This window comes from Mustelus asterias, chromosome 16, assembly GCF_964213995.1.
Source record: "Mustelus asterias chromosome 16, sMusAst1.hap1.1, whole genome shotgun sequence".
Taxonomy (NCBI): Eukaryota; Metazoa; Chordata; class Chondrichthyes; order Carcharhiniformes; family Triakidae; genus Mustelus; species Mustelus asterias.
In genome coordinates this window covers 7,270,784-7,298,206 of record NC_135816.1, presented here as the reverse complement: position 1 = coordinate 7,298,206, position 27,423 = coordinate 7,270,784, and the positions used below count along the sequence as shown (strand labels likewise).

The 27,423-nt window shown below is 40.4% G+C and overlaps 1 protein-coding gene across 1 annotated transcript in view; it reads right to left on the bottom strand.

The window, feature by feature from the left end:
- Window positions 1-670: 670 nt before the first annotated feature.
- The window catches only part of diaph1 (diaphanous related formin 1), a 209,522-nt gene continuing 182,769 nt past the window's right edge, over window positions 671-27,423 (bottom strand). Inside the window, exon 18 of the mRNA XM_078231539.1 lies at window positions 671-721. Within this exon, the coding sequence (XP_078087665.1) occupies window positions 671-721 (51 nt within the window). The remainder of the gene's footprint in view (window positions 722-27,423) is intronic.

The following is a 27,423-nucleotide window of genomic DNA, read 5'->3' as shown; positions in this document are numbered from 1 at the left end:
GAAGGCATGAGGCACATTTGGAATCGAGTTCCAAAGACTGTTGGTACTTGTGCAGGAAGCTATCCATCATGAGATCTTTTGATGGATTCTTTGAGACTATATGTATGGTGGAGAGTTAGATGTTTGGGAAGAAGGGTAAGAAATAAACCCAATTCTAACCTTATCCGATCTTTGCACAAGAGAATTTTTGAACCAGCATGACTGGCCAGGGAAAGAGAAAGTAAATCTTGTCTGATTTACTGCTGCCCCCCCCCCCCTCCCCCCTCCAATCCACTGACATCAAAATCTACCTACAATACTCCCTTCACTGTCCTGGCTCAGGCCTGCTAACTTGAGCTTTGGATCTTCCTGCTCTGCATGATTCAGCTTCAGATCAACAACATGCTGAAGGTACTGTAGTACAAGTGGGAACTCATTTCTGGAAGAAAGCAACTACATATTCTATTAAAGAATCGAGGCTTGAATAAAAGGATACCAGCCCTCACTAGGTTACACTCTTTGATTCAAAGGCTGATGAGAATCAAATAAAGGAGCATTATGTAAAAGTATTTTTATCAGCCAAAACAAGCTAGAAGCAAACGCAATGTTCTTTCATCAAAACAAATGGGTTTTCTGCTGCAGAAGCTCTTACCCAGTAGGTCGCTGGCATTTAAAATAATGCTTTGTGCTATTAGCACTGTAAGATGAATGCTTGCTGCCAGGGAACCAAACAGCATGGAGCCTCTGCAATGAAATTTTATTATTGTTTAAAAACCACTCAAGAGAATTTATCAGCCTGCATTCTGAACAAAAAAATAGAAATCATGGAAACGATTAAAGCTACAGTGCATTCATCTAGATGCATGGCTTGATTCACCAAAGCAATGTTTGGGCCAGTAGCTGGGAGCCTTTTGTCTTTCACTGACCCAAATTGCAGGAAGGGAGGCAGGTAGTACTCAAAAGTGTTACGTGTTAAACTTGCTGAAATAAGTATTGGTGTTAGCCCTTATGTTAGGGACTACAGCAATGGATTATTCTTTAATCAAAAATAACTCAATATGGAGAACATGGGATTAAAATATTTATCACTGGCAACAGGAGAACCCAAATAAGAGATCCACTTATCTCCCCCCCCCCCCCCCCCCCCCCCCGCCCAAATGTAAGTGGCTTAGAGGAGGAGGAGAGAAGTGAAGAAGCAGAGGCTTATTGAAGGAATTCCATAAATTAGTGCCTGCGTAGCTGGAGGCATGGTTGCTAATGGTGGGCTGAAAGGTGTGTAGGATGCAGAAGGCGGTCATGCTGAAAGAGATTCCAGATATCGGGAGATGGGGGGAGAATAGCATGAAAGAATTTGAACATGCCAATGAAAATTTTCACATTAAGGTGTTAATGGACCAGGGTGCAATGTAGCTCAGTGATTATAGGAGATATGGGTGAGCAGAAACGTAAGCATGGGTTCGGATAAGGGCAGGGCTCTGGATGAACTGAAGAGTCTGGTTCACCTAATGCAGTGGCTTGGGAGGAAGGTGCAACCAATGACGAGGCAATAGAGTTTATGGTCAGTTATGGTCATGCTTACTTGAGGCAATTCTGGCTGTGGAGCTGTCCAACAACACACAGATAAAGGAAGCATTGCCCGAGGTATTCAAACAGCTCTGCCATTTGATAAGATCATGGCTGATCTGACTGAAGCCCAAGCACTATGCGTTCCTACAACACATGTTCTCAAGGGCCATTAGACATAGGCAATAAATGCTGGTCTAGTTAGCGTCACCGTATCCCCTGAAAAAACTCAACTACCCTGACTGCCCTTCAGCCCTTTAATCCTGTGTCAATCAACAATCTACCTTTGCCTTAAAAATATTCAATGACTCTGTCTCCACTGCTTTCGAGACTAATTTCACAGACTAACAATCCTCAGAAATTATTTCTCACATCTCTGTCTTAAATGCGAGGCCCTTTATTTTTAAATTGTATCCCCTAGTTCTAGTCTCTCTCATAACAAGAATCATGTGGCGGCACGGTAGCAGTGGTTAGCACTGCTGCTTCACAGCTCCAGGGACCTGGGTTCGATTCCTGGCTTGGGTCACTGTCAGTGTGGAGTTTGCACATTCTCCTCGTGTCTGTGTGGGTTTCCTCCGGGTGCTGCAGTTTCCTCCCACAGTCCAAAGATGTGCGGGTTAGGTTGATTGGCCATGCTAAAATTGCCCTTTAGTGTCCTGGGATGCGTAGATTAGAGGGATTAGCGGGTAAAATATGTAGGGAAATGGGGTAGGGCCTGGTGGGATTGTGGTCGGTGCAGACTCGTTGGGCCGAATGGCCTCTTTCTGTACTGTAGGGTTTCTATGATTTCTATGATGTGGAAGATGACATTATCGCTACAAATGATGTTGCTTAGAAGCAGTGAACACATTGCCAGATCTCTGAAAGAACTATATCTTGTATACTTATTGTGACTAAAAGATGACCATAACCTTCACCAATGTTGCTTTTTGATTAACATATTAAAGCTGCTCTGGATAAACATCCCCTCTGATTTACACAGCCTTAACTTATAGGTGCTTTCAACCCGGGACCAAAATTAGGCAGATCACACTGAGGGGAACATAGGCACGATAGCACATTTTATCTGTATACTTCACAAGCACAATACAGATCAATAAAGAACCTTTGAGAAGGAGGAGATAAACAAGCAGATCATATGACCTAACATAATGTTAGCCCATAAATACATTAATTAAATTTCCAGAGCTTCCCCTCGATTTCTGGTGCTTCCTTCAGAGGTTTTAAGAATGCTTCCCTCGTGAGCAGGTTACCCTGAAGCAAAGCCACTTTGATATCAATGGATTATACTTCCAAGTGGTTAAAATGTCTAAAACGATCTTGAAAATCACCTTTCCAGCAGTGGGAGAGTCAATCCTGATCTCTATTCCAATCATTCCTCAAAACCTTCGGCTACCAATTTAGTCTTGGTCTTCTAGGTCCCATCTGGTAGGAATATTTCAGTACAGATCCATCTGTGAGAGCGTAGGTTGACCTCCTTCATCAACTGTATGTTCAAAATCATCTTTGCTTTTAGAAATACACAGCTTTCTAACTCTTAGTTTAACCACTTTAATGCTCCATCTTCTAATCTATTAGTATAAATACCTCTCAATCATGGGCACTTTAACCTCTGTCCTTTGTTCTTAAAGGCTCTCTATTTCCCATGCTACACTATCGCAAGGCTGCGGCCTCTTTTCTCTTGTTGATACCTCTCTGACTTGATATTGTTGCTGGACTAGTAATCCAGAGACCCAGGGTAATGTTCTGGGTACCCAGGTTTGAATCCACCATGGTAAATGGTGAAATCTGAATTCAATAAAACTCCGGAATTAAAAGTTTAACTATGACTATGAAACCATTGTTGATCATCATAAACATCCATCTGATTCACTAATATCCTTTAGGGAAGGAAATCTGTCATCCTTACCTGCTCTGGCCCATATGTGACTCCAGAAACACAGCCATGTGGTTGACTCTTAAATAATGGCAATAAATGCTGGGCCAATAATGTCCACATCCCATAAACAAATATGAAAAAGCTTTTATAAATGCTTTTCTGCCAGCATGTACAGCCACTAGCTGTTCCTTCTATTTCTGGAGGATCGTCATATAGCACTGAAAGCAATTTTGGATTCCTGTCATATGTTAATTGGTATGGCTTATACCCGCCAATCATCTGTAAGGAATTTTTCACATGCACTTTCACAGAAGCCATTGCTGAATGGACTTTCTGCAGCGGTGTGCATGTTTAAGTTCTCACAGATGTGCCTAAAAGCTTCATATGCAAATTTATCTCCATTATCTGTTAAAAACTTTGTTGGTGACCCGAAGCCTGTGCCAACCCACTTTTCCATAACTTTATCCACTCTTGTCCATCTGTCCTGGTCAATTATGACCATGGTTGCTATATCTAATACGATAGATATGTAATTCAAAATGTAACAGATAAATACTCTCTGATCCTTGTCCCACACTTTCAGGTTCATGGCTATCACTTTGTTAAATTCCCAGCCTAATGCGACACTTACAACCAGGTGCAGCAGTGTCTTCCAATAGTTGATACATGTATGACTTTGAGATGTGATCTGTTCTACAAGGAATTCATATTTTTTATCCACAACTCCGATACCCTGTAGCAGTAGCTTTAACCTTTGTAATGAAGGGTCAACAAATTGTTTATGCAATTTCCAGATGATTCTCTTCTTGTTCGCCAAACTCTTGTCTCCAGAGGTCAATAATACTACTTGAATTTCTTGACAAGAATCCGGTTCAGTCAATGGAATGTCCGGTTCCACTGAACTGTAAGTTCACTGCTTTACCAAAGATAAATGCTTTGTCGTTCTCCATGTCCAAAAGCATCTTTGCTTTTGTCATCAAGGACTCAGTATTAAAAGTACGTCACTCGAAACAATATTAGTGCTGACAAAATGACCCATTCCTATAATTTCCACATGGGAGGACCACTCTCTTTAAAAATGTTAACACATTATTGTCCACAGATTGAAAGCAGGTAGTGCTTTCATATTCTTTGACTCTCTTTTTATCAGCTTGGTCAAGGGTTTCCAAATAACAGCTTAGTCAATTGAACGAACACAGTTGAGACACAGCCACTATCGAGTACAGCACAACTGAATGAATCATCAACCATGATACTTATGCACTGACTTGTGTTTGCTGTTACTAATACAATACTTTCTTGCCGTTCATCCTTATCATCTTCAGCATCAGAACTGTGCTTCATGAGTTGATTCAAATACTTAATTCCGACTTTTAGGTAATTCCTTACATTGTGATATTTAGAGTCACACTGGAAACATCTGGTAGTTATTCCCCGTTTATTTCTGGGATTCATTTGCTGCTGGCTATCACCCCAATCTTGCTTTTCGCCTTGAGCCATAGATCTATTAAAAGTAAAATCCACCTCAGGATGTCTTTGAGCAATTCCTTCTTTGTATAAGCACCTACGATGAGGCTCCACTAATTTTGAGAATCCTCCATCCTCTGTACCATTGTAGAATTTCCAACGTCTCTTGTGAAGGTAGCTGGAAACTATCGTTTCTCCAAAATCTTTTTACAGCAGCGGCCATTTGGTCAAAAAGAAAATCCTCACCATGAAGCCACAAGTCTTGCCACGTGTGAGATTTGTGCACAATCTAATGATTTAAATACAAACTCTGGAATTTCTAGATCTAATTTCTTCAGTCTTTTAGTTATTCTTCTATGGACTTATTGCCCATCTTCTTTCACTTATCAAATATCGACGACACCTCGTAGGTGTCTAACAAGTCATTTTTTGGTAAATTTTGTCCATAATTGTAGTAGAATCGGTATTCCCTCTTCAATATCCAAGTCAGTTCCATTCAGTTCTGAAAATACTTTCTTCTTCCTGGTAAAGACATATCTTGCTTCCTCTTGGCTAAGGAAGTGACCTGAGTCCATATCTCCATCTCGTTCTTCCATTTTTCATATGGTCCCAATTTCAGAAAGACTGGTGGGTAGCTTGTGATCCTGTAGTGTGACTCATATGTTTCACCTTAAAAGCCGCTGGGAACTTGGACTTGCTTTCTGTTTTCTTTATTTTCCCACTGGAGATCGAGGTCAGTCCTCTGCCACCATGTTTTATAGATGAATATCCATTCATCAAAGTAGGCAGCAGAAGACATTCTGATGATTCACAAATGTTTTGTTGTGATACTGTAGGTCAGTACAAATACTACTCTCCACTCTTCCGTTCTGGCCAATCTCCCTGTCCAGAAGCTCCCCAAATAGGGAAAAACCTTAAAAAATCTTAAGTACAAGCTTCAATGAGCATCACCTGCTCTCAATTCACTCTTGAAGTATGATCTGGTTACTCTCAAGAGACCTGCATTTCTAACATTGTCAAATTTAATGTTTCAGCCAAAAAACATGGACAATGTTTCAAGTTTTGTTTATTAGCGTCACAAGTAGGTATACATTAGCACTCAATGAAGTTGTGAAAATGCCCTAGTTGTCACACTTCAGCGCCTGTTTGGGTATACTGAGGGAGAATTTAGCATGGACCATGCACCTATCCAGCTCGTCTTTCAGACTGTGCAGCAGTCACTCAATAATGCACTGATAAAGTGTGATCCAATCAAGGTTTGCTACAAGTTTACCATAATTTCTCTACTTTTCATTTCTATCCCTCTAGAAATAAACCTTGGTTCTCAGTTTTCTCTTTTCGTTCTCAAGTTCTGGAAAGAGATTTAAAATCTCAGCCTTCTGACTCCGAGGCCTTTGTGTTACCAACTGAGCCACTGCTGACATGACAATGTGCACAGTACTTGCTACGTGTGGTCAACCAAGGTTCGATGAAAGTTGACCATAAATTTTCAATTCTATTGCTCTAGAAATAAACTTTACTTCTGGGTTTGTTCTTTTTTAAATGGTCTTATTAGCTTATTTGTACCTGTAGATCCCTTTGGTCCTCTACTTTACTTAGATACTTATTTTCCATTCCTTAGTGACCTCCTTACCAAAATGTAACCTCTTGCATTTACCAATTCTGCAATTATTTTTACCAGTTATATTTTCATAGGAAAAGAAAGTTTTCGTTTAGAGTCCCATTTTCTTCAAAGAAAAACTACTGGATGCACAGTATAGCCACAAAGAAAATCACATTGTGCACCAAATATAAATATTTAATAATTACAAACATAAATAAACTATCAATTGAAATTAATGACTATATGTGCTGACTGACTTTCAGTACCTCACTGGGCGCCAGTCATCATGCACAAGCTTACACAGTAATTGTCAACAAGTGTATCTCGTCTTTAATTGATGCACTTTTCTGCAAGCCTCACAGGGTAGCCGGTGAACGCAGATGAGGTTGGTTAATTTATTCAAAGACAACTGAGGTCAATTGAATTCCTGGCGGGGAGCCACTGATTCAGCACATATCCTCATGGGTTAAAGCCTGGGTTCTTCCTGGGTTGTAATGGCTTCTCACCGCATTGGGTAATGCATTTATTCGCAAAGACATTTGGTGAGCTAACTGGTGAATTGCTTCTAATGAATGATGATTCAACAGTTACGCTGTGGCATGAATGTAATGCAGTTGCAAAAGCCTTTCACTGCCACTCTCAATTCAAAGGAAGAGTTCTGTAAAAGTTGTTGCCATTCCTATTGATTACATCAAATTTACAGCATAGAAACAGGCCATTCAGTCTGACTGATCCATTCCAATATTTAAGCTCCACGAGCCTCCTCCCACCTTATTTCAGCTCATCTCCATTTTATCTTGTGCATTCATCATTGCTCTTGAATGCAGATGTGCTATTCATCTCCGCTATTAAATTTAGTACGAGGTCCTTATGTTAACCACTCTCTGGATAAAAGACATGACTAGATTTATTATTGACTATCTTATATTTATGAGCCTAGTTTTGGTTTGTTGCACATGTAATGAATTTTATATCACACAATTTCAATCCATGAATATAAAACGCCTTTTCTCTATTCATCTTAATGGTTTAGCTTGAGACCTTTTCCAAATCCATAATTTCAACTTCTCCCATTAGACATCTTTACCTAAACATCTGGTGTTTGGATCTAGGAAACGAATGAGCAGTGCACGTCTGGCAACAATGCAAGATCTGAATTTCATGTTACATTTCTTAGAATCAGTATTCAAAAGCAGCTGGATGAAAGGAACTGCAGTGGGTCATGCTCACTGGCCTTTCACCTTGGGAACTCAATCACCAACATGTTCATGACCTCTCTTTGTCAGCTGTAAGGCCTTTGCATGAAATAACTTTGGACAATCCACAAGCAGTATTTAAGTGCGTATAAATCAACTACACATAACCCTTCCCAACAGCCCCCGCAAGACCCCAACCCCCGCATTCCGTCCTTCTCCTGTTTGGATCCCAGCACCACCATAAAGCCATCCCAGGGATGATTTGCTATATTGAAAGAGCTTTGCAAGAGATGGATGCAACGAAAAAGTAAAAGTTGGATGCTCACAGCAAGTCAGTCAACATTTGAAAGAGAAAGATCCACCAACAAGCATCTTAATATCATCGAGTGGATAAAACCAGTCCCTGAGCTGTGCCTTGAAAATTCATCTGCTAAAACTTTTAAGGCACATTCACCAGGCAAAGTAACCAGAGTAAAATAAATATGTAAACAATCAAAAGCTGCAGAAGTGAAACACCTTTGTTTTAAAGAAAGGAATATGGATTCCTTCTAATTCGCAAACCTCGCTATGACTGTAACACTACATTCTGCAATTTCTCATTTCCTTCTCTATGAATGGTATGCTCTGCCTGTATGGTGCGCAAGAAACAATACTTTTCACTGTATGCTGATACATGTGACAATAATAAATCAAATCAAACCAAACCAAACCTGAAGTTTCAATTTATCTGACAGAAACTAGTTTGACTTCTTTGCAGGGAAATATAGTGATAAAGAGTGATCTGAGTGCAGAGCAGAATAGTTACAGTCAGTGATTGTGAAAATTACATCCTCAAGTTGATGACTGTTTGGCACTAAACAATAAAGCATTTTCAGATAGTTCATCTTTTTTGATTTTGTGTTACACCAGCAGCTGATAACAGTTTAAATCTGACAGAAGGAGTTTTATCTGCTGAAAACTATGAAAGCGGAGTAATTTTCCCAAATATTTCAGCAAAAGCTATGCCACAAACTTGAAAAAAGTTGAAAGTTATAAAAATTTGGATGACAAAATGAACACAAACATACAAAATCAAAGGTTAATTTTCCAAGGACTAAAGCACAATTCATGAACCAAAATAAATTTACTTGACAAAGGATCAAGTGAAAATAGTAGAAATATATTTCTCTCCTCTTAATTCATTCTTAAGATAGGAGTATCAATGGCAAGGCCAGCATTTGTTGCACATCCTTAGTTGCCCTGTTTGGACACATCTGGGTGGACTGCTACAGCATTTAAGAGGGCAGTTACAAGTCAATAACGATATTGGAATGGAATTATAAATAGGCCATAGTAGACAAAGATGGCAGATTTCCTTCGCTAAAGGACATGAACAACCAGTTGAGTCTTTACAACAAGTGTTCAAGCCTATTTTTACTCCAGAATCAACCTTCTTCATTAACCAGCTTATTAATTCCAGAATTTTATTTTGAAATTGAACTTGTAGGCTTTAAACCCACATTCTCAGAATTATTAGTATCGGCCTTTTGATTACTGGTTCAGTAATATAACCACTACACTACCAGAGACTTAAAATTGCAGTTGGAAATATTGTACATTTGTGCTCCTAACTCTTGAATAAAATCCAAATGGAAGGAAGCTGGAAGTAAACATGGTGTTTCTACCTTAACTCAACATTGAACTAATGCAATAGGCGCCTGATGTATATTCAGCACCATAATGGATACTTAGTAAATGTACAACTTCATGCATATGAAATTACTTTCCTACAGGTTATGTATGGCCAAGGAATACTAAATGCACTAGCCCTGAAATTATTATCCAGTTCATTAGCAAGAATGATTTCTGAAAGAGAAAGATGAATTAATCTCCAGGTGCAAGCTGATTCAGTAAAAGATTGTACCTGAAACATTAAGCTACCTTTTCTTTTTCCGACATCAACTGACCTTGCCGGTCTTTATTTCAGATCCATTATTTATGGTGTTTGTTTTATCCTTTCAACTCAGAAAGGTTTCATTAAATCTCTCTTCAGAAATCCAGGTTCTTTTGTGAATCCAGCGCAAAATAAATTTGGAAAGACTTCAGCTGCTTTAAATTACAGCTGAAAACCTGCCACCAAGGAAAAATGCACCTCTCTTAAAAGTAAACGGTAGACTACTTCATAAACCACTCATGTTAGAACAATGCAATTGATTACACAGAGAAAGGCAAGGCGCCTGCTTTGTATGGATTATTGTACAAATTTACCATTTAGAATGGCCCAAGTAATTACTTATTGAGCTAACAGAGTAGGTGTACTCTAGCTGTGACAAAATACTGCAAATTTCAGTCAACAGTAGAACGGGAACAAGGGTAGACAGGAGATAAAGTAAAAAACTATGCTGTCTAGCCAAGCTTTTGATGTTGAAAACAATTAATAGATTCATTTTCTGACCCAGTGTGCCATAAAACTAACAGCAGCACACTTAGTTAACTCAAGCTGAATTGAGTAAAAACCTCACATATTAAGTCATTTATTTTATTGTGGCATTGCATGGTTAGTGCACTTTGTCATGGAATGATTAGTGGTCACCTCTAGTCGCATGGCAGATCAGTCATAATGGCAAGTGCAGATACAATGCACAGCCCTGTAGCAAAGCTGAGTGCACTGGGTAAGGCTAGGTTTGTACTGCTCAGACAGCACCATGAGTTGAAACCTAATTCAAAGCAACTTGCATATATATGCTTTCTTATGCTTGTGAATGGTACCCTACTTAATTGGACTAAGGAAGGAAGAGGAGACTAACAAGGAAAGTTGGAGTAGCTCAATTTGACAAGAGTCTCTGCATGGCTTACGCCTGATGATACTGAGTTAAGTCAAAAATTCAAATTACATTTCAGTCAGATACTCAGTGCCTCATCGTTTGCCTGACTCAATTTGGATGACTTCACATCCATATAATATAGGAATTGCACCGATATTAAGCTAAAACTGCACTGCACCACAACAAGGCATGGCATAAGGTCTACAAAAGAGCCTCCCAACCATTTAAAACCAGAGACCCATTTTAATTGGGGGCTTGAGTGAACGTGGGGTTTAGGTGGGCAGCAGGCACCAATAATGGCACTGACCTGAGATCCAACTAATTTAAACTTCTGGATCTTTTACCAGCTTCCAGGATAAATGCCTAACAGATCCCAGTGGAACGAAGTAGTAAAAATCATGGCACTACAAATAATGTAGTGGTCTCAACGAGTTAATTGGATTCCAATAATTATCATCAAGACCCAGCACTTGTTTGTAACAGACAATTCTACCACTGCTGAAATCCTACAGTTAAATGAGCAGCAGGTACGGATGTGTCACAAAATGCCTGACCACCTTTTAACTGACCACCTGCCCTTCTGAGGTTTGAAATAGAACTTTCAGAGCTTGAAACTAATCAGATGACCAAGTAAAAATGTTATGCTTGGTCACCGAGCTATGTTTGGAGGAAAGAAAATCTATTCATTTACTCCCACTGACACTTCATCTCCCTAATGTTGCACACTAGCCGAATTGGAGACAACGTTCTTCCCCAGGCCTAAGCTAAACCATTCTTCGATGACTGCAAGATGGCAGCCTATGGTGAAGTCTTTCTTTACCTTCTCCTCCCAATGCCCAGAACTCCCTGCCCTCCCTTCACTGCCCGATTCCTGGATATCAACAGAGAGCAAATGGTCGATGACCTCAATTTGTGACTGATGGAAAATAGAGATAACAAACTTCCTGGAGTTAGAAAAAATGAAACTCAAGACCCAGCCTTAACCATGATCAATTTCCTTGGTTAGAATGGCTGTTGATATAAATTAACTTGCGTCAGGACTGAGTGGCAAAAATATTGGATTTAATGGAATAGTAGTGGGAGTACAGCTAATGTTTCATACAGAGCCATGATTAATACCATTAAAGAGCTGACAGGGTGAAAGCCAAACATATATTCTCCTGTTAATCAAAATGTTTGAAATAAAATATTCTTCTATAACTCTCTTCAGCCTTTAATATTTAAACAGTTGATTTTTTTAAATTTGCGTTTTGTCCACTTATCTAAAAACTAGGACATTTAAATAACTTTCAACTCGCTCATTTTGTAAATTATTTACAACTTAATTCTTCATCTGAGCAATGTGAGTTTTATAGAGAAAAATAAACTCTCTTAATCACGATTAATCCAAAAAATTGTACTGGTACTTCTTAAAAACAAGAGCATTATAGTTTATGTTGCCACTGGCAACTGTGATGAAACACTAGCAAGAAATTCAATACAAAATCACAATCTTTCTCTCATGCTTGCTGTCCCTGTACCTGTATATTGGGCAATGTGACGAGGTTCATACTTTAAAAATAAAAGCCGAAAAAGAGAACATAGGAATGGGAGCAGGCCATTCAACCATTTGAGCCCAGCCACCATTCAATTAGATTATGGTTGATTGATCTCATTTTAACTTTAAAATACGAATCTGGCCACACGACACAAATTTCCCACAAACACTCTGAAAGCAACTTGCACTCATCCAGCTCTGCGAAAGGCTCTGTATGAAACATTAGTTGTACTCCCACTACTATTTCATTAAACCAAATATTTTGCCACTCAATCCTGACACAAGTTAGATTTGGTATGGATGCTGAAATCAGCGCTCCTAATTGTACAAAGGCATTGTGCAGACAGTGGCCCAAAGACATGATGGTCCAAGATCTACCCATTGTTTGGTTGACAGACTTAATGGCCAATGTATAACTGAGCCTTACGAAAGCAGAAGATCCCATTTTGAGTATCAATTTTTTCTGAATGAGCCAATTTTACCCAGGACGGAATACATGTGCTCCAGCATTCATATTCCTGCCCACTCTATCCACCCTTTATCAGAGTCATTCATCACTTTGGCCCTTGTCTCTCCAGCTTCAAGCCCAAATACCTTCACCTTTCCTTCTTTATTTTTAAAATTAATTAATTAATGGGTTTCCTCCGGGTGCTCCGGTTTCTTCCCACAGTCCAAAGAAGTGAGGATTAGGTCGATTGGCCATGCTAAATTGACCCTAGTGTCAGGGGATTGGCAGGGTAAATGTGTGGGGTTGTGGGAATAGGGCCTGGGTGGGTTTGTGGTCGTGCAGACTCGATGGGCCAAATGGCCTTCTTCTGCATAGTAGCGATTCTATGATTTATGGGATGTAGGTGCCGCTGGCTAGATCCGCATGTATTGCCCATCCCTCATTGCCCTTGAGAAGGTGGTGGTGAGCTGCCTTCTTGAACTGCTGCAGCCCAAGGTTCAAGTACACCCACAATACTGTTGGGGAGGGAATTCCAGGATTGACCCAGTGACAGCAAAGGAACGGCAATATACTTCCAAGTCAGGATGGTGAGCAACTCCAAGGGGAACCTCCAGCTGGTGGTGTTTCCAGGTGCCTGCTGCCCTTGTCCTTCTAGATGGTAGTTAGTGGTCATGGCCTAAGGCGCCAGTGAGTTACTGCAGTGCATCTTGTAGATGGTACACATTGCTGCCACTGTTCATTAGTGGTGAAGGGGATGAATGCTTGCGGAATCAAGCAGCCAGTGTTGTCTAGATACTGTTGAGCTGCTGGAGTGTTGTTGGAGCTGCACCCATCCAGCCAAGTGGAGAGTATTTCATCACACTCCTGACTTGTGCCTTGTAGATGGTGGACAAGCTTTGGGGAGTCAGGAGATGAGTTACTTGCCACAAGATTCCTAGCCTTTGACCAGCTCTTGTTAGCCACGATATTTATGTGGCTAGTTTCCAGACAATGGTGACCCCAGGATGTTGATAGTGAACATCCCCACATCTGACAGAAGGAAGGTCATTGATGAAGTAGCTGAAGATGGTTGGGCCAAGGACACTGCTCTGAAGAACTCCTGCAGTGATGTTCTGGCTGAGATGATTGACCTCTAGCCACCTTTCTTTGTGCCAGGTATGACTCCAACCAGCAAAGGGGTCCCCCCTACTTCCCATTGACTCCAGTTTTGGCAGGGCTCCTTGATGCCATACTTGGTCAAATGCTGTCAAGGGCAGTCACACTCACCTCACCTCTTGAGTTGAGCCGTTTTGGCCATGTTTGAATCAAGGCTGTAATGAGGTCAGGAGCTGTGACCCTGGCAGAACCCAAACTGAGCAACGAGCAGGTTATTGCTGAGCAAGTGCTGCTTGATTGCGCTGTTGATGACCCCTTACATAATTTTATTGATGGTCGAGTGTAGACTGATGGGACAGTAATTGGTCGGGTTAGACGTGTCTTGTTTCTTGTGTACAGGGCATACACATTGCCAGGGAGGTGCCAGTGTTGTCACTGTACTGGGACAACTTGGCTAGGGGCGCTGTAGGTACTGGAATTCAGGTCTTTAGTACTATTGCCAGAATATTGTCAAGACCCATGGCCTTTGCCATTTCCAGTCTCTTCAGCAATTTCTTGATATCATGTGGAGTGATTTGAATTGGCTGAAGACCAAAGGCATGATGCTGGGGACCTCCAGAGGAGGCCAAGATGAATCAAGTACCTAGCACTTCCTGCTGAAGATTGTCAAAGGCTTTGTCAAAACTCCTTTCTACTAAAACTCTTGGCTTGACAACTGCCCTGTTATTTCTTTTATCCATTATTTTTCTTTTTTCCCCCTCTTCTTCATGGAAAGAGCTTTGAGACATTTTCTCCATTTAAGCCACGATATAACAGCATGCATTTATGCAGCATTTTAATGCAACAAAAGATCTACGGCACTTCACAAGAGTATTATCAAACAAAATTTGACACAGAGCCACATATTTAGGAAAGCTTGGTGAAGAGGAGAGAGGGGTGGAGAGACGAAGAGAGGAAATTCTCGGATTTAATATCTAGGTAGCTGAAAGCACGTCGCTAATAGTGAAGCAATTAAAATCGGGAATGGTCCAAAGAACAATGGAGGAATGCAGAGATATTATGGAAGGCTGCAGAGTTGGTAGAGATTGCAGAGATAGGTAGAGGCAAGTCCTTGAAGTAAGCTGAAATCCAGGACGAGAATTTTAAAATCAAGGCCTTGCCAGACTTGCAGGCAAGTAGGTCAGCAGACACAAAGATGATCCAGCAACAAAAACAGAAAATGCTGGAAAATCTCAGCAGGTCTGACAACGTCCAAGGAGAGAGAACAGAGCCAACATTTCGAATCAGGATGACCCTTCATCAATAATTATGTGACTTAGTGGGACTCAGAATATGGGCAGTGGAGCTTTGGATTAATGCAAAAGGAGGTTGTTCAGGAGTGCTTGGGAATAGTTAAGCCGAGAGAGTTAACAATGGGATGCTTAGATGCAGCTAAACTGAGGCAGTAGTGGAGATGAATGACATAAGTTATCCTTGTTGACGACAAAGGTCCCGTACATACAAGGTATTAGGATCGCAGCCCTACGCCCGACTTCCATAACCTGACATTAGTAGCATTGTTGTAGGTAAACCTTCACCACAGAATTCCTCGCAGTCACCATCAATGTAAGCCAGCATTGTAAACTTGTGCTTTTCAAATTAAAGCCCCACAAAAGGAATGTAGTTAATTTTTAATCAATGTGCAGAAGCACAAGGCAGAATGCAAGACCTATAGGCAATCAAAGATCTGCCGAGGTTAATTAACAATCATTTCTTCTTTAACGTATGGGGTTAAGGAGTACATCGACACAGGGAAAATTTAGCAGGGAGGAAGTCATTGAAAATGTAGTGATTCATTACTGAAACCCTAAGATGTGCTGAAAGCCGAAACATCAAAAGTATACCCACAACTGATGTTACATATTTGAAGGGATAAACTGATTATCTCTCAGCCAAGGAGTAGGGCTTTGGGAAAGCTCAATGACTGCAAACAGGATCACAATCAACCAGGGGAAAGGGGGTAAATGTATTACATATTACCATAATCCAGATAATTTTTACACTTAAGACATACAGACACGGAAAAATATAATTCTTCAAACAGGAAATTAAGGGCGGCATGGTGGCACAGTGGTTAGCACTGCTGCTTCACAGCGTCAGGGACCCGGGTTCGATTCCTGGCTTGGGTCACTGTCTGTGTAGAGTTTGCACATTCACTCGGTGTCTGTGTAGGTTTCCCCCGGGTGCTCCGGTTTCCTCCCACAGTCCAGAGTTGTGTGGGCTAGGTGGACTGGCCATGCTAAATTGCCTCTTCGTGTCAGGAGAACTAGTTAGGGTATATGCTTGGGGTTGTGGGGATAGGGCCTGGGTGGGTTTGTGGTCGGTGCAGACTCAATGGGCCGAATGGCCTCCTTCTGCACTGCAGGATTCTATGATTCTATGAAGTAGCTAGAACAAAAGTAGTTTTACTAATCAGGGTGTGATCCAGTCTTTAGATCTCAGCAGCAGTGGTTGTTACCCTTTACTCAAACAAACCGGACAACAGAAAATGAGCATGCGGTTTTAAAAGTGGGATATACTTATTATTCGTTGCTGAGAATTGAAGATCTCTCAAGTGAGGGGTGGTTGTAATTATTGATACAAGCTATTGAAGTCTCTGGCGCTTGCTTGGTTGCCTTTGAGATTCGAAAAGAGCAATTTTCTTAAATTAGTCTAAGGCTTTTTCCTCCTTTTTCTTTGCCTCTCCCATTCCACAGGCGGCAATACATTATTGAGAGCAGTCCTGAATAATATATTAGAAATGAATGTAAAAATGTGGTTAGTCTACTTAATGACAACAGTGAGGTTCAAAGCAGTGTGTACATGTGCACAGATTAGCCATTACTGAAAGCAGTGCTGCATTTTTAATTTTAATTAAAAATTCAAAACGAGAGTTAAGAGGAACTCCGGCTCACCTGTGGATGCAGCCACAGAAGTCACTGAAAGATTCTTTTTTAAAGAAGTTGGCACTCTCAATTCTAGACTGTCACAAGAGTCATATTACATCAAAAGATGGTGGGTTAGGTCTGCTTCAAATTAGCTACATATTTGTTATTCATCGTGCAGATTAGGGGGGGGAGAGGGGGGTAGGAGTAGAGAAAGTGAAAAAGAAAAATATGGGAAAATAGATTGAAATGCATGTTATTGCTGAAGGATAGTTTGAGGTTCAGAAAATAGAATTCTGATGGGGGGGAAAAGATTTAAAATGCCAGGAAGCTTAAATAAAATTAGGAAGTGCTGGAATGACACACAACGCAGCCTGCATCTGAATAAGCAACGGAAGCCTCACGGTTCAGGTAAAACCCTTTATTTAAACTCCTCGAGGGTCTTAATCCCTGCTTTCAGATGCTGAATGGACTGTTCTATAATATCAGGGGTTTATCATCACATTTTTGAGCATTCAATACTTCCCAAAATGGTGAATTCAATGTAGATTTTGCGTTGGTTGAAAATGTATTTCCTCATCTTGTGCTGGAAAGTGAAAACTAGCTTCTCTTTCCCGAGGCGAATATAGATCAGTGAGAATGAAGTATTGAATAAAACTAGTGATCAGACTGCGTGCGTGCTTTGCATCAGCATCCCAGAACTGAACCAGACATTTTCTGGGACAGAAGGGCTCTCTATTTGGATAAATGGCAGCAAACAACATTCTTACTGTTGGAAATGAAGTACGAGTTGTCTAATATTTTGACAGCTTGCAGCTGTTTGTTGTCAGTTTCATCCTTGAATCATGGTCAATCTTAAATTTGAATTTAAAATGAACTCCTAGGCTGCCCCCTTTATGGAAGTAAATTTGGCTTAAAAGGCGAAGCAATGGATTGTACAAGTTTACAAATACAATGAAAAAATTGCAAGGAGTGACATTCGCATGTCTTTCAGCACTCCTTTCCTCAGGAAATTTGACTCTCTGGACTGATTACCCTCTCCTTTTCTTTTCTCTTCAAAGTTCTGCAGAACGCTCTGGTATTTCACCCGACAACCCTGCTGAGTGCAGCCGCACTACTGCACCAGATGGCTGCCTCAAGGCCTTTGCCATGGGAGTAACTGGCTATGAAGAAGAAGCTGGACAGCAATACAAGTACCAATTACCACCCCAACTGAGCTCAACTGACCAAGCACAGATTCAGACCTTCTGGTTCCCTGTTAGAAATGATATTTTCTCATTAAGAATCATGACAGAACGCATTTAGATCATGACTTTCCCCAAGCTTTTGTACATACAATTAGTATTCAAATTAACAGAGGAATACGCAAGCTGCAGATCACAAGTAGGGGTAAGAAAGCAAAGTAATGACAATTGTATCAAGTGCAGCATCAAGCAGGCAATTTCATTCTCCATATGGCAATTCTCAGGCAGCTGAGTTACTGGAGAGAAGTTGGCCCAACACTGCTGATAGCCTGTACTGACCTTGTAAAAGCCTTTAAAATTTTAGTTGTTATCTGGGAGAGGTGGGGATGAGGAGAGAGAACCTGGCACAAAAAGCATGCCCGTTCATTGGTCATTTATTACAGTCAAACCTTACACTGATTTTATGAAGGGTTTGCTGGCTTTCTTAAAATCAGTAACTAACAAAATGTTTTCTTTAAAGTATAGCTGAACGGTAAGCTCCTCAGCTATCGTAGCCGGCAAGCGTGAAGCAGAGCAAAATCACTTGAGATATTCCTGCATTGATTTCTCGTAGGTCACATTGGCACCTTTCCCTTTTACGTACCAGCAGAAAGATTTCAGAGCAGCATTAGGGCACAAAAAGACACAGCTGAACAGAAACATTCCAACATACGAATAAAAATCACCAACCATTTAATGGCTTTTCAGTCTATTTTACTGGAAATTCAAGCTCAGTAACAAAGAGCTGATTTTGTCAGTTGATTTTCCCCTTCTGCAATCCCCATTGTTCTCAACAGTTGAAGGGAATCATTGGATATTTTTTTCTAAACATTCTGGGCAGGTGCAGAGAGGTGAAAACATTAGTCTCCTCCAAGCATTATTTCAATCTTCAGGGCTGTCGGCGGCACTACTGTACCGAGAATATCAAGTAAGCATCAGCCAGCCTTACAAAGAATATTAATAATATAGCAATACTTTCACTTTGTCTTTGTCAGTTACTCAGACACAGCTTCTCAGGCTGCTCAGGAGCAGTGGTTAGAACTGCTGCCTCACAGCATCAGGGACCCGGATTCAACTCCAGCCTCGGATTCACTGTCTGTGAGGTGTTTGCATATTCTCCCCGTGTCTGCGTGGGTTTCCTCCAGTTGCTCCAGTTTCCTCCCACAGTCCAAAGATGCGCGGGGTAGGTTGATTGGTCATGCTAAATTAACCCTAGTGTCAGTGGATTAGCAGAGTAAATATGTGGGGTTACGGGAATAGGGCCAGGGTGGGATTGTGGTCAGTGCAGACCCGATGGGCCGAATGGCCTCTTTCTGCACTGTAGGGATTCTATTCTATGTTATTTCAGGCATCTCCAAAGTAACTGAGAATTCTAATGCCACAAATTGGTGTCATATTTTGTTAGCAGTTCTGTGCAGTGCTTTGGGATATTTGGGGTGGCATGATACCACAGTGGTTAGCACTGCTGCCCCCAGCACCAGGGACCCAAGTTCAATTCCAGCCTTGGGTGACTGTCTGGAGTTTGCATGTTCTCCTCGTGGTTTCCTTCGGGTGCACCGGTTTCCTCTCTCAGCCCAAAAGATGTGCAGGTTAGATGGATTGGCCATGCTACATTGCCCCTTAGTGTCCAAAGATGCGTAGATTAGTGGGATTGGTGGGGTAAATACGTGGATAGGGCCCAGTTAAGATGCTTTGTCGGAGAGGTGGTGCAGACTAAATGGGCTGAATGACCTACTTCTGCACTGTCTGAATTCTGCGACATAAAACCTCATTTGCTCTACATATGTCAAGTCAGGTGGCTTAGTATTGAATGCTGGTGGGTCCATTGGAGAATTTCGCCCATGTAATCTGGCATTCTTTGAACTCTGGAAAATTAACAGTACACAGGGAGGGCAGCATGCCAGACCAGGGGAGCAGCACTCCACAAGAGAGAGGAGATGACTACCTGACGTCAGCTACGGGCATTATTAACAAAAAGGCTCATTAGGCAATATGAAGTTTAGTATCCAGGAGAAAATACCACACCAATCTGCAGCAGCAACACATCTCCTGAAGGAGAACTCTTGCACTGCTGGTTAGTTGTGAACAGCGGTACACTTGAGCAATTACTGCACATGATTTGCATGAGAAAATAAAAAAGGCAACAAAAATCTGCAATTCCCTGAAGGGGTGCTCCCTGACCGAAAAATGGTGACATCAATTGAGCACATCTGTTCCCATCATGTCTCTGTCTTCCCGAACTGTGGATAAAGCATTAGCACAGAAGCACTGCTCACGCGGAAGAAAAGGCTTTTTTTTTACCCCTTTCAAAAAGATGACAAAAGCAGAGAAATATTTATGCAGAAAGGATCCTTTCAGCCCTCCTTACGCCAACATTTTTTTTCCATAATTGATCACAGCTTCACGAAAACATTTTTTACAGCACCACTATTCTGTAAAGATCAGCTGTCCCCATCACTACATCACACTCACATTCCCAATAGAGCCATTTAACCTGAACAGACCCTCACTGCTACCAGATGCTGCTCAGCTTGGCAGGAGACTCTCACATGAATATGGAGCTAACAAAAGCAACAGTCCAGAAAATATGTTTACTCAAATCACAATATATTGTTCCTATCGGCTAAGGAATAGGTTAACTCATCACCATGCTGTTTTAGACATGTAAAAAAAGAAATACTGAATGGAAATTCAAGCTTCCAACAAATGTTGGAACACACCACCATCCAAATATATTTTTCTCATGAGCTCTGTATTTTCTGCGAATTGAGGAATTTATTCCATGGAGCAGGCTAGCATGGAGTTTGGAACATGACCAAGAGACCATTTGCACAGATGTTCATGATTTTATGATACTTATAAAATAGTGACAGTTGTGGAGCTCTTGTTCAAGTTGTAAGTGCTTCAGGGCAGTTTTAACCTGATGTCGGATTTGGAATACAACAGCAGAACACATTTTCTATGATAGTACCAGGAAGAATCATAACTTAAAACCATCTATTGTCCTTCTGTGGCATGCTATTTGATTTGTGCCATATTATATACAGAAGTTTTATATTTCATTGTCAAATTTGGAAGCTATATTCTCAGCATTTATGGTCCATTTCATTTGAGGCTATGTTATGTAGTTTGTGAATAGGTCCATCTTTTCTTCTCCTCCCACTTCCATCTTCTTGCACATTTAGTGGAGGCTATCGGACTAAGTATGAGACATCAAATTTAGGTTAGGCACCCTATTTCCTGGTTATGTCAGCTATAATGCCCCCCTCCTACTCCAGAATCACACAAGAGACAGTTTATACAGATAATATGAAGTTTTTAAGTTGGGTCAGATCCGATATGCCTCAATTACAGATACCAGCACAAACATGGTATTCAAAAAGCTACATTGTTTTCCGACTGCTGAATCTTCTCCAATGGCTAAGACTCTACGTACAAACCATCAAGTGAGAAACTGCATTTTTAGCCTCTATGAACAAGCTGGTTACTCAGCTGGTGGTCTATCCCACCAACAGCAGTGTCAATAATTGTCTTTGGAGCCACTAGGGGAATCTAATTCTTTAGATGGGTTGACAATGACAGTGTAAGTATGCAGGATGGACTTTGACTTCCCTGTTCCACAATGCTGCATAGAATGCTACAGAATAGGTGGCCATGCGGTCTGCCATGTCTGTTTTGTAAAAGCTGTCTAGTTTAGTCCCACTACCAAGCTTTTCCACATAACCCTGCAAATCAGTCATCTTCAATTACAAGTTTAATGCCATATACTATTCAATTTTAGCTTGGTTTAGTTGGTAAACATGCACCCTCAATCAAAATTAGCTTAGCAAAATTGGTGAGCACAGAAGTACTTCTTTTTGAATTATTTTGAACTCAAGGAGCTTGGTGCACAGAAAGCTACTAACTTTAATGTTACAGTCATGAACATGAAGCTTTAATTATTGAATAAGTTCTCTAGTGGGCTTTCTCTGAAGTATGTGTGTAAAAATATTTTTACTTTACTTAAAATAAAAGCCTCAAAAAACTGAAATAAGGAAACATGTTGCATAGAATCATAGGAACTGGCTGCACAGGAGGAGGCCATTCAGCAAGTCACACCTGTGCTGGCTCTTGGAAAGAACAGCCTTGCACCCTAGCTTTTAGTCCATAACCCTGTAAACTCCCTGTTAAAATTATTTATTGAATTAGCTTTCACCATCTTTCCAGGTAAAGCTTCCCAGATTCTGACAATTCTACTAGATATGACCTTTCTATACCACATCTCAGAAAAGCAATTAAGAGGTGGATATGTCAATCAACCAGCAGAGAGTTTTAAAGATTTTTTTTGATTACAAGAGCGCAAAATTTCTGGCATGAATATTCAAGGATTGTGAGCCTTTACAGCCCTAACCTTGGGTATTCATTGCTTTAAACAATCTACCATAACCCTTAACCTACAATAAAGCTCAGGAGTAATTAATTTCATTCACTATTTTCAAACCATAGATCTTCTAACTTCTACATTATTATTCTGGGCATTACAAACCAGGCCAACGATGAACAAAAGCAAACACAAACAAGTTTATATTCACAGCAGCTTTTCAACAAACTGAAAACCTGTCAGCTTGATGTACTTTGGGTGAAAACATATTGATGTAACCTTCAAAAGGAACATGGTTCAAACACAATGCACTTGACATATATATCATCCTGTCTGCATAATTCAATTTGTTTTAGCTACCATTCTCTGACATTTATTCTCTACACAGGTGTGCTAATATTAAAAATATTAAAGTTAACAAAAATTATATGCAGGAGTTAAAAAAATGATAAACTGAACTAACACTTCTGGGAAAAAATGGGAAGTTGCAAGGCATACCATTCTGTAATGCTTGAATAATATAAATAAATAGCTATGCATATAATCTTTTTCAATCACAGAATTTCCTTAACCACATTTCCAACTAATTGTCACCCAAAATATGGAATTTGGAGTGCAAATACAAGGAGCGACAGCTAAAGGCAGATATATTCACAAGAGCAAGTCCTCCTATTCACCGCTTAATGTTCAATTTTGAGGATTTCAGCAAAACGATCTTGATTGATGCCCCAGTACTGTGCTAGAAGTGTCATCTTTTGGAAGAGATGTTAAATTGAAGCCCAGTTTGCCTTCTCAGCAGGGTGTAAATGATCCCATGGTACTATTATGCAAAAGAGTTTTCCCACTTTTGAAGAGTAGGACTGCTCTGGCCAGTATTAATCCCAGAACCAATATTGTTTTCTCATCATCATCACATTATTGTTTGTGAGATCTTGCTACCTTGTTTCCTACAGTACAGCAATGAATACACCAAAAAAAATATTAACTGCTTGTAAAATACCACTGGTCAAAAATTATCAATAAACATAGTATGCCTGAGATAAAATGGCAGTAAGAATTTATATTTTGTAAAAATACTGTGGTTTATACCATCACCCAAACTCAGACTGCTTATAGCTTGGACCTGATTAACAGTTACAGATCTCAGGGTTAAATCTCATTTATCAATAGGGTTTGTACTACATGGGTGATGTGTCTTATTCATAATCCTGTAGCTCTTCTACGAAAGCAAATACCTACGCCAATAGCAGAGTGGTCAGAAGCTGGATTTTTCAACACACTTTCAAATCCACAGCCCAATGTTCCTACCCAGTAATTCCCTGTGTGAGTAGGATTCTGTGCACTCAGCTGGCAAAGAGGGATTAACTGAAACCTTGTGTACATTACTTGTTTCTGCTCTAAAGAACTTCAAACCTGTGGACAGAGACCTGGACTGCAAATATGGACATTGCAAAGAGCTTAAAGGGCAGTTTGCTGAAAATTATGACGTTGAATTCAAAGCTGTAGCAGAGTTTCCACAAATGATGGAGAAGTTACATAAACTGAGCCTATATTCCCAAGAATATAGATAGCTGAGATAATTTAATTAAGGTTTTTAGCCTTTTGAAAGAAATTGATAGGAGTTGAGTAAGAGAAACATTTTCATCAGGCGGGAGGAGTATGGGACGAGAGGGCATAAGCTTAATATCAGAGGCTGTGCCATTAGGAGAGAAGTTAGGAAACTTCAAATCTGGGGTTTAATAGGCTGGCTAGCCAGAATGGAGTTGGAGCCATTAGGGGTAAATACAGTCAGGATACAGATCAGATCTCTCTCAGAATGGTATAATCAGACTTGAGGGCTTGAATGGCCTAATCTTCCTCCTCAGTTCCTTCAAAATCTATTTATACTTATTCTCAAGTGCACTTTAATTTGCACTAAACTCTAGAAAATATTTTACATTATGTCGATGAACAGTATAATTTTGTAGTGGCCGAATGAAGCACTACTTGAAAACTACAGATGGCATTAAGCAAAGTGTTAGCAATAAAAAGGTCACTTGTCTGAAATATAAATGAACAGAGCAAGTTATAATTACATTGTCTGTGTATTTAAAATGGTTTAGTACAAACGGATGGTTGTTAAGAGTACTCAAGTCAAGGACTTGGCAGACATATTTAAAATGTCAGTATTCACGAGGGAGGTGCCGGATAATTGGAGGGTGGCTCATGTTGTTCCGTTGTTTAAAAAAGGTTCCAAAAGAAATCGGGAAATTATCGGCCAGTAAGTTTGACGTCGGTGGTGGGCAAGTTATTGGAAGGTGTGATAAGGGATAGTATCTACAAATATTTGGATAGACAGGGACTTATTAGGGAGAGTCAACATGGCTTTGTGCATGGTAGGTCATGTTTGACCAATCTATTAGAGTTTTTCGAGGAGGTTACCAGGAAAGTGGATGAAGGGAAGGCGGTGGATGTTGTCTACCTGGATTTCAGCAAGGCCTTTGACAAGGTCCCTCATGGGAGGTTAGTTAGGAAGGTTCAGTCGCTAGGTATACATGGGGAGGTAGTAAATTGGATAAGACACTGGCTCAATGGAAGAACGATGTGGAGATGCCGGCGTTGGACTGGGGTAAGCACAGTAAGAAGTCTCCAGAGAGTGGTTGTGGAGGATTGCTTCTCTGAGTGGAGGCCTGTGACTAGTGGTGTGCCGCAGGGATCGGTGTTGGGTCCATTGTTGTTTGTCATCTATATCAATGATCTGGATGATAATGTGGTCAATTGGATCAGCAAGTTTGCTGATGATACAAAGATTGGAGGTGTAGTGGACAGTGAGGAAGGTTTTCAAAGCTTGCAGAGGGATTTGGATCAACTAGAAAAATGGGCTGAAAAATGGCAAATGGAATTTAACGCAGACAAGTGTGAGACATTGCACTTTGGAAGGACAAACCAAAGAAGAACGTACAGGGTAAATGGTAGGACTCTGAAGAGTGCAGTTGAACAGAGGGATCTGGGAATACAGGTACAGAATTCCCTAAAAGTGACGTCACAGGTGGATAGGGTCCTAAAGAGTGCCTTTGGTACATTGGCCTTTATAAATCGGAGTATCGAGTATAAAAGTTGGAGTGTTATGGTAAGGTTATATAAGGCATTGGTGAGGCCAAATTTGGAGTATTGTGTACAGTTTTGGCCACCTAGTTACAGGAAGGATGTAAATAAGATTGAAAGAGTGCAGAGAAGGTTCACAAGGATGTTGCCGGGACTTGAGAAGCTGAGATACAGAGAGAGATTGAATAGGTTGGGACTTTATTCCCTGGAGCGTAGAAGATTGAGGGGTGATTTGATAGAGGTGTATAAGATTTTGATGGGTATAGATAGAGTGAATGCAAGCAGGCTTTTTCCGCTGAGGCTAGGGGAGACAAAAACCAGAGGGCATGGGTTAAGGGTGAAAGGAGAAAAGTTTAAAGGGAATATTAGGGGGGGCTTCTTCACGCAGAGAGTGGTGGGAGTGTGGAATGAGCTGCCGGATAAAGTGGTAAATGCGGGGTCACTTTTAACATTTAAGAAAAACTTGGATGGGTTCATGGATGAGAGGGGTGTGGAGGGATATGGTCCAAGTGCAGGTCAGTGGGACTAGGCATAAAATGGTTCGGCACAGACAAGAAGGGCCAAAAGGCCTGTTTCTGAGCTGTAATTTTCTATGGTTCTAAGGAGAATATAGATTGATGCAATGAAAACTATTCAGGGGATTATGAAACTGCACTGTCAGTTTGTCTCAACCCTGAATGCACATGGACTCAGTAAATTGTAGTTGTGACAATGAGTTCTATTTTAGTTCAACTCCCAACAGTGGTGCATTTCTAAATTATTTTGACCCACAGATACTGTTGTTTTACCTGGCAAGTGGGCTTGGCACATTAATTCCTAACCTTGTTTTCAAATTAATATTTGAATGCAACAAATGTGGCTAGATTATCAAATCACTATAGTAATGAAATTGTTTTAGGCTAGTTCATACGCTTGGATGTGGTCTTTATAAGCTTAGCCCATGGATGACTGAGTATCAATATATTTTTAATGCATTGTATATGCTCTTTCTTTATACGCTGATAAATAGTGAGTCTGTATTATTCAAAGGAAGATTTGGACCAGAACTCCCATGATGGACTGATTGCCATTAATTCTTTGCAAAAGAAGTGAGCTTTGTGGGCACTCGATACACAAGAGGATTGGGGTCATAGAATCATGCGGGACAAAGGAAGCCAACTGTCCCACTATACCTGTGCCATCTCTTTGAAAAAGTTAACTAATTAGTCCTATAGCCATGCTTTTTACCCACAATTCTACATATATATTTCCTTTTCGAATATCCAATTTTCCTTTTGAAAATTATGACATTTTAAATTCTTTCATGAGATGTGGCTGTCGCTGGCAAGGCCAGCACTTGTTGCCCATCCTGACCTGTCCCAGAACTATTTCAGAGAGCAGTTAAAAGTTAACTGTGGGTCTGGAGTCACATGTATTGCAGACCAGGTAAGGTTGGCAGATCACCTTGCCGAAAGTGCTTCAGTAAATCAGATGGGTTTTTGCAACAATCAATGATAACTGCATGGCCAGTATTACTGAGACTAGATTTTGTTTTAATATCCCAGATTTTGATCAACTGAATTTAAAAAGTCAATCAGCTGCCATGGTAGTGACTATTGAATCCGCATCCACCACCATTTCAGGCTGTGTATTCCAAATCATTATAGTTTGAGACATTAAAACAACTCTTATCTCCCCTCTATTACTTTAGTCAAACATGTTTTCTCTGGTTACTGACCCTTCTGACACTGGAAGCAGTTTCTCCTTCAATATATCAAAACCCTTCATTATTTTGAGCAGCTTTATTAAATCTTCTAACTTTCTCTTTTCAAAGGAGGACAATTCCTCCACTTTCTTTACATAACTGAAGTTTCTTTTCTCTGATAACATTCTGGCAATTCTCTTCTAGACTTCTCTCTATGATCATGACATCCTTCAAAGCGTGGTTCCCAGAACACCCAAACTGAGCCTAACCAGTGATTTATGAAATTTTAGCATAACTTCCTTGCTTTTGTATTTCATGCCTATATACAGAGTCCAGGATAATATAAATATATGAAAATTTGTGTATGTCAGCTTCCAGATCTCACTGTTCTTACATCTCCTTTAAAATACCACTAACTATTGTATGAAATGAAAACAGAAATTGCTGGAAATACTCAAAAGTTCTGGCAGCATCTGCGGAAAGAGAAACAGAGCTCGCGTTTTAAACTGATGACTTTTCAAAGGAATTGGGCCATTTCTATTGCCTCATTCATCTTTTGATAGTGCATTACTTCACACTTCTGTGATGTCCTTCACCA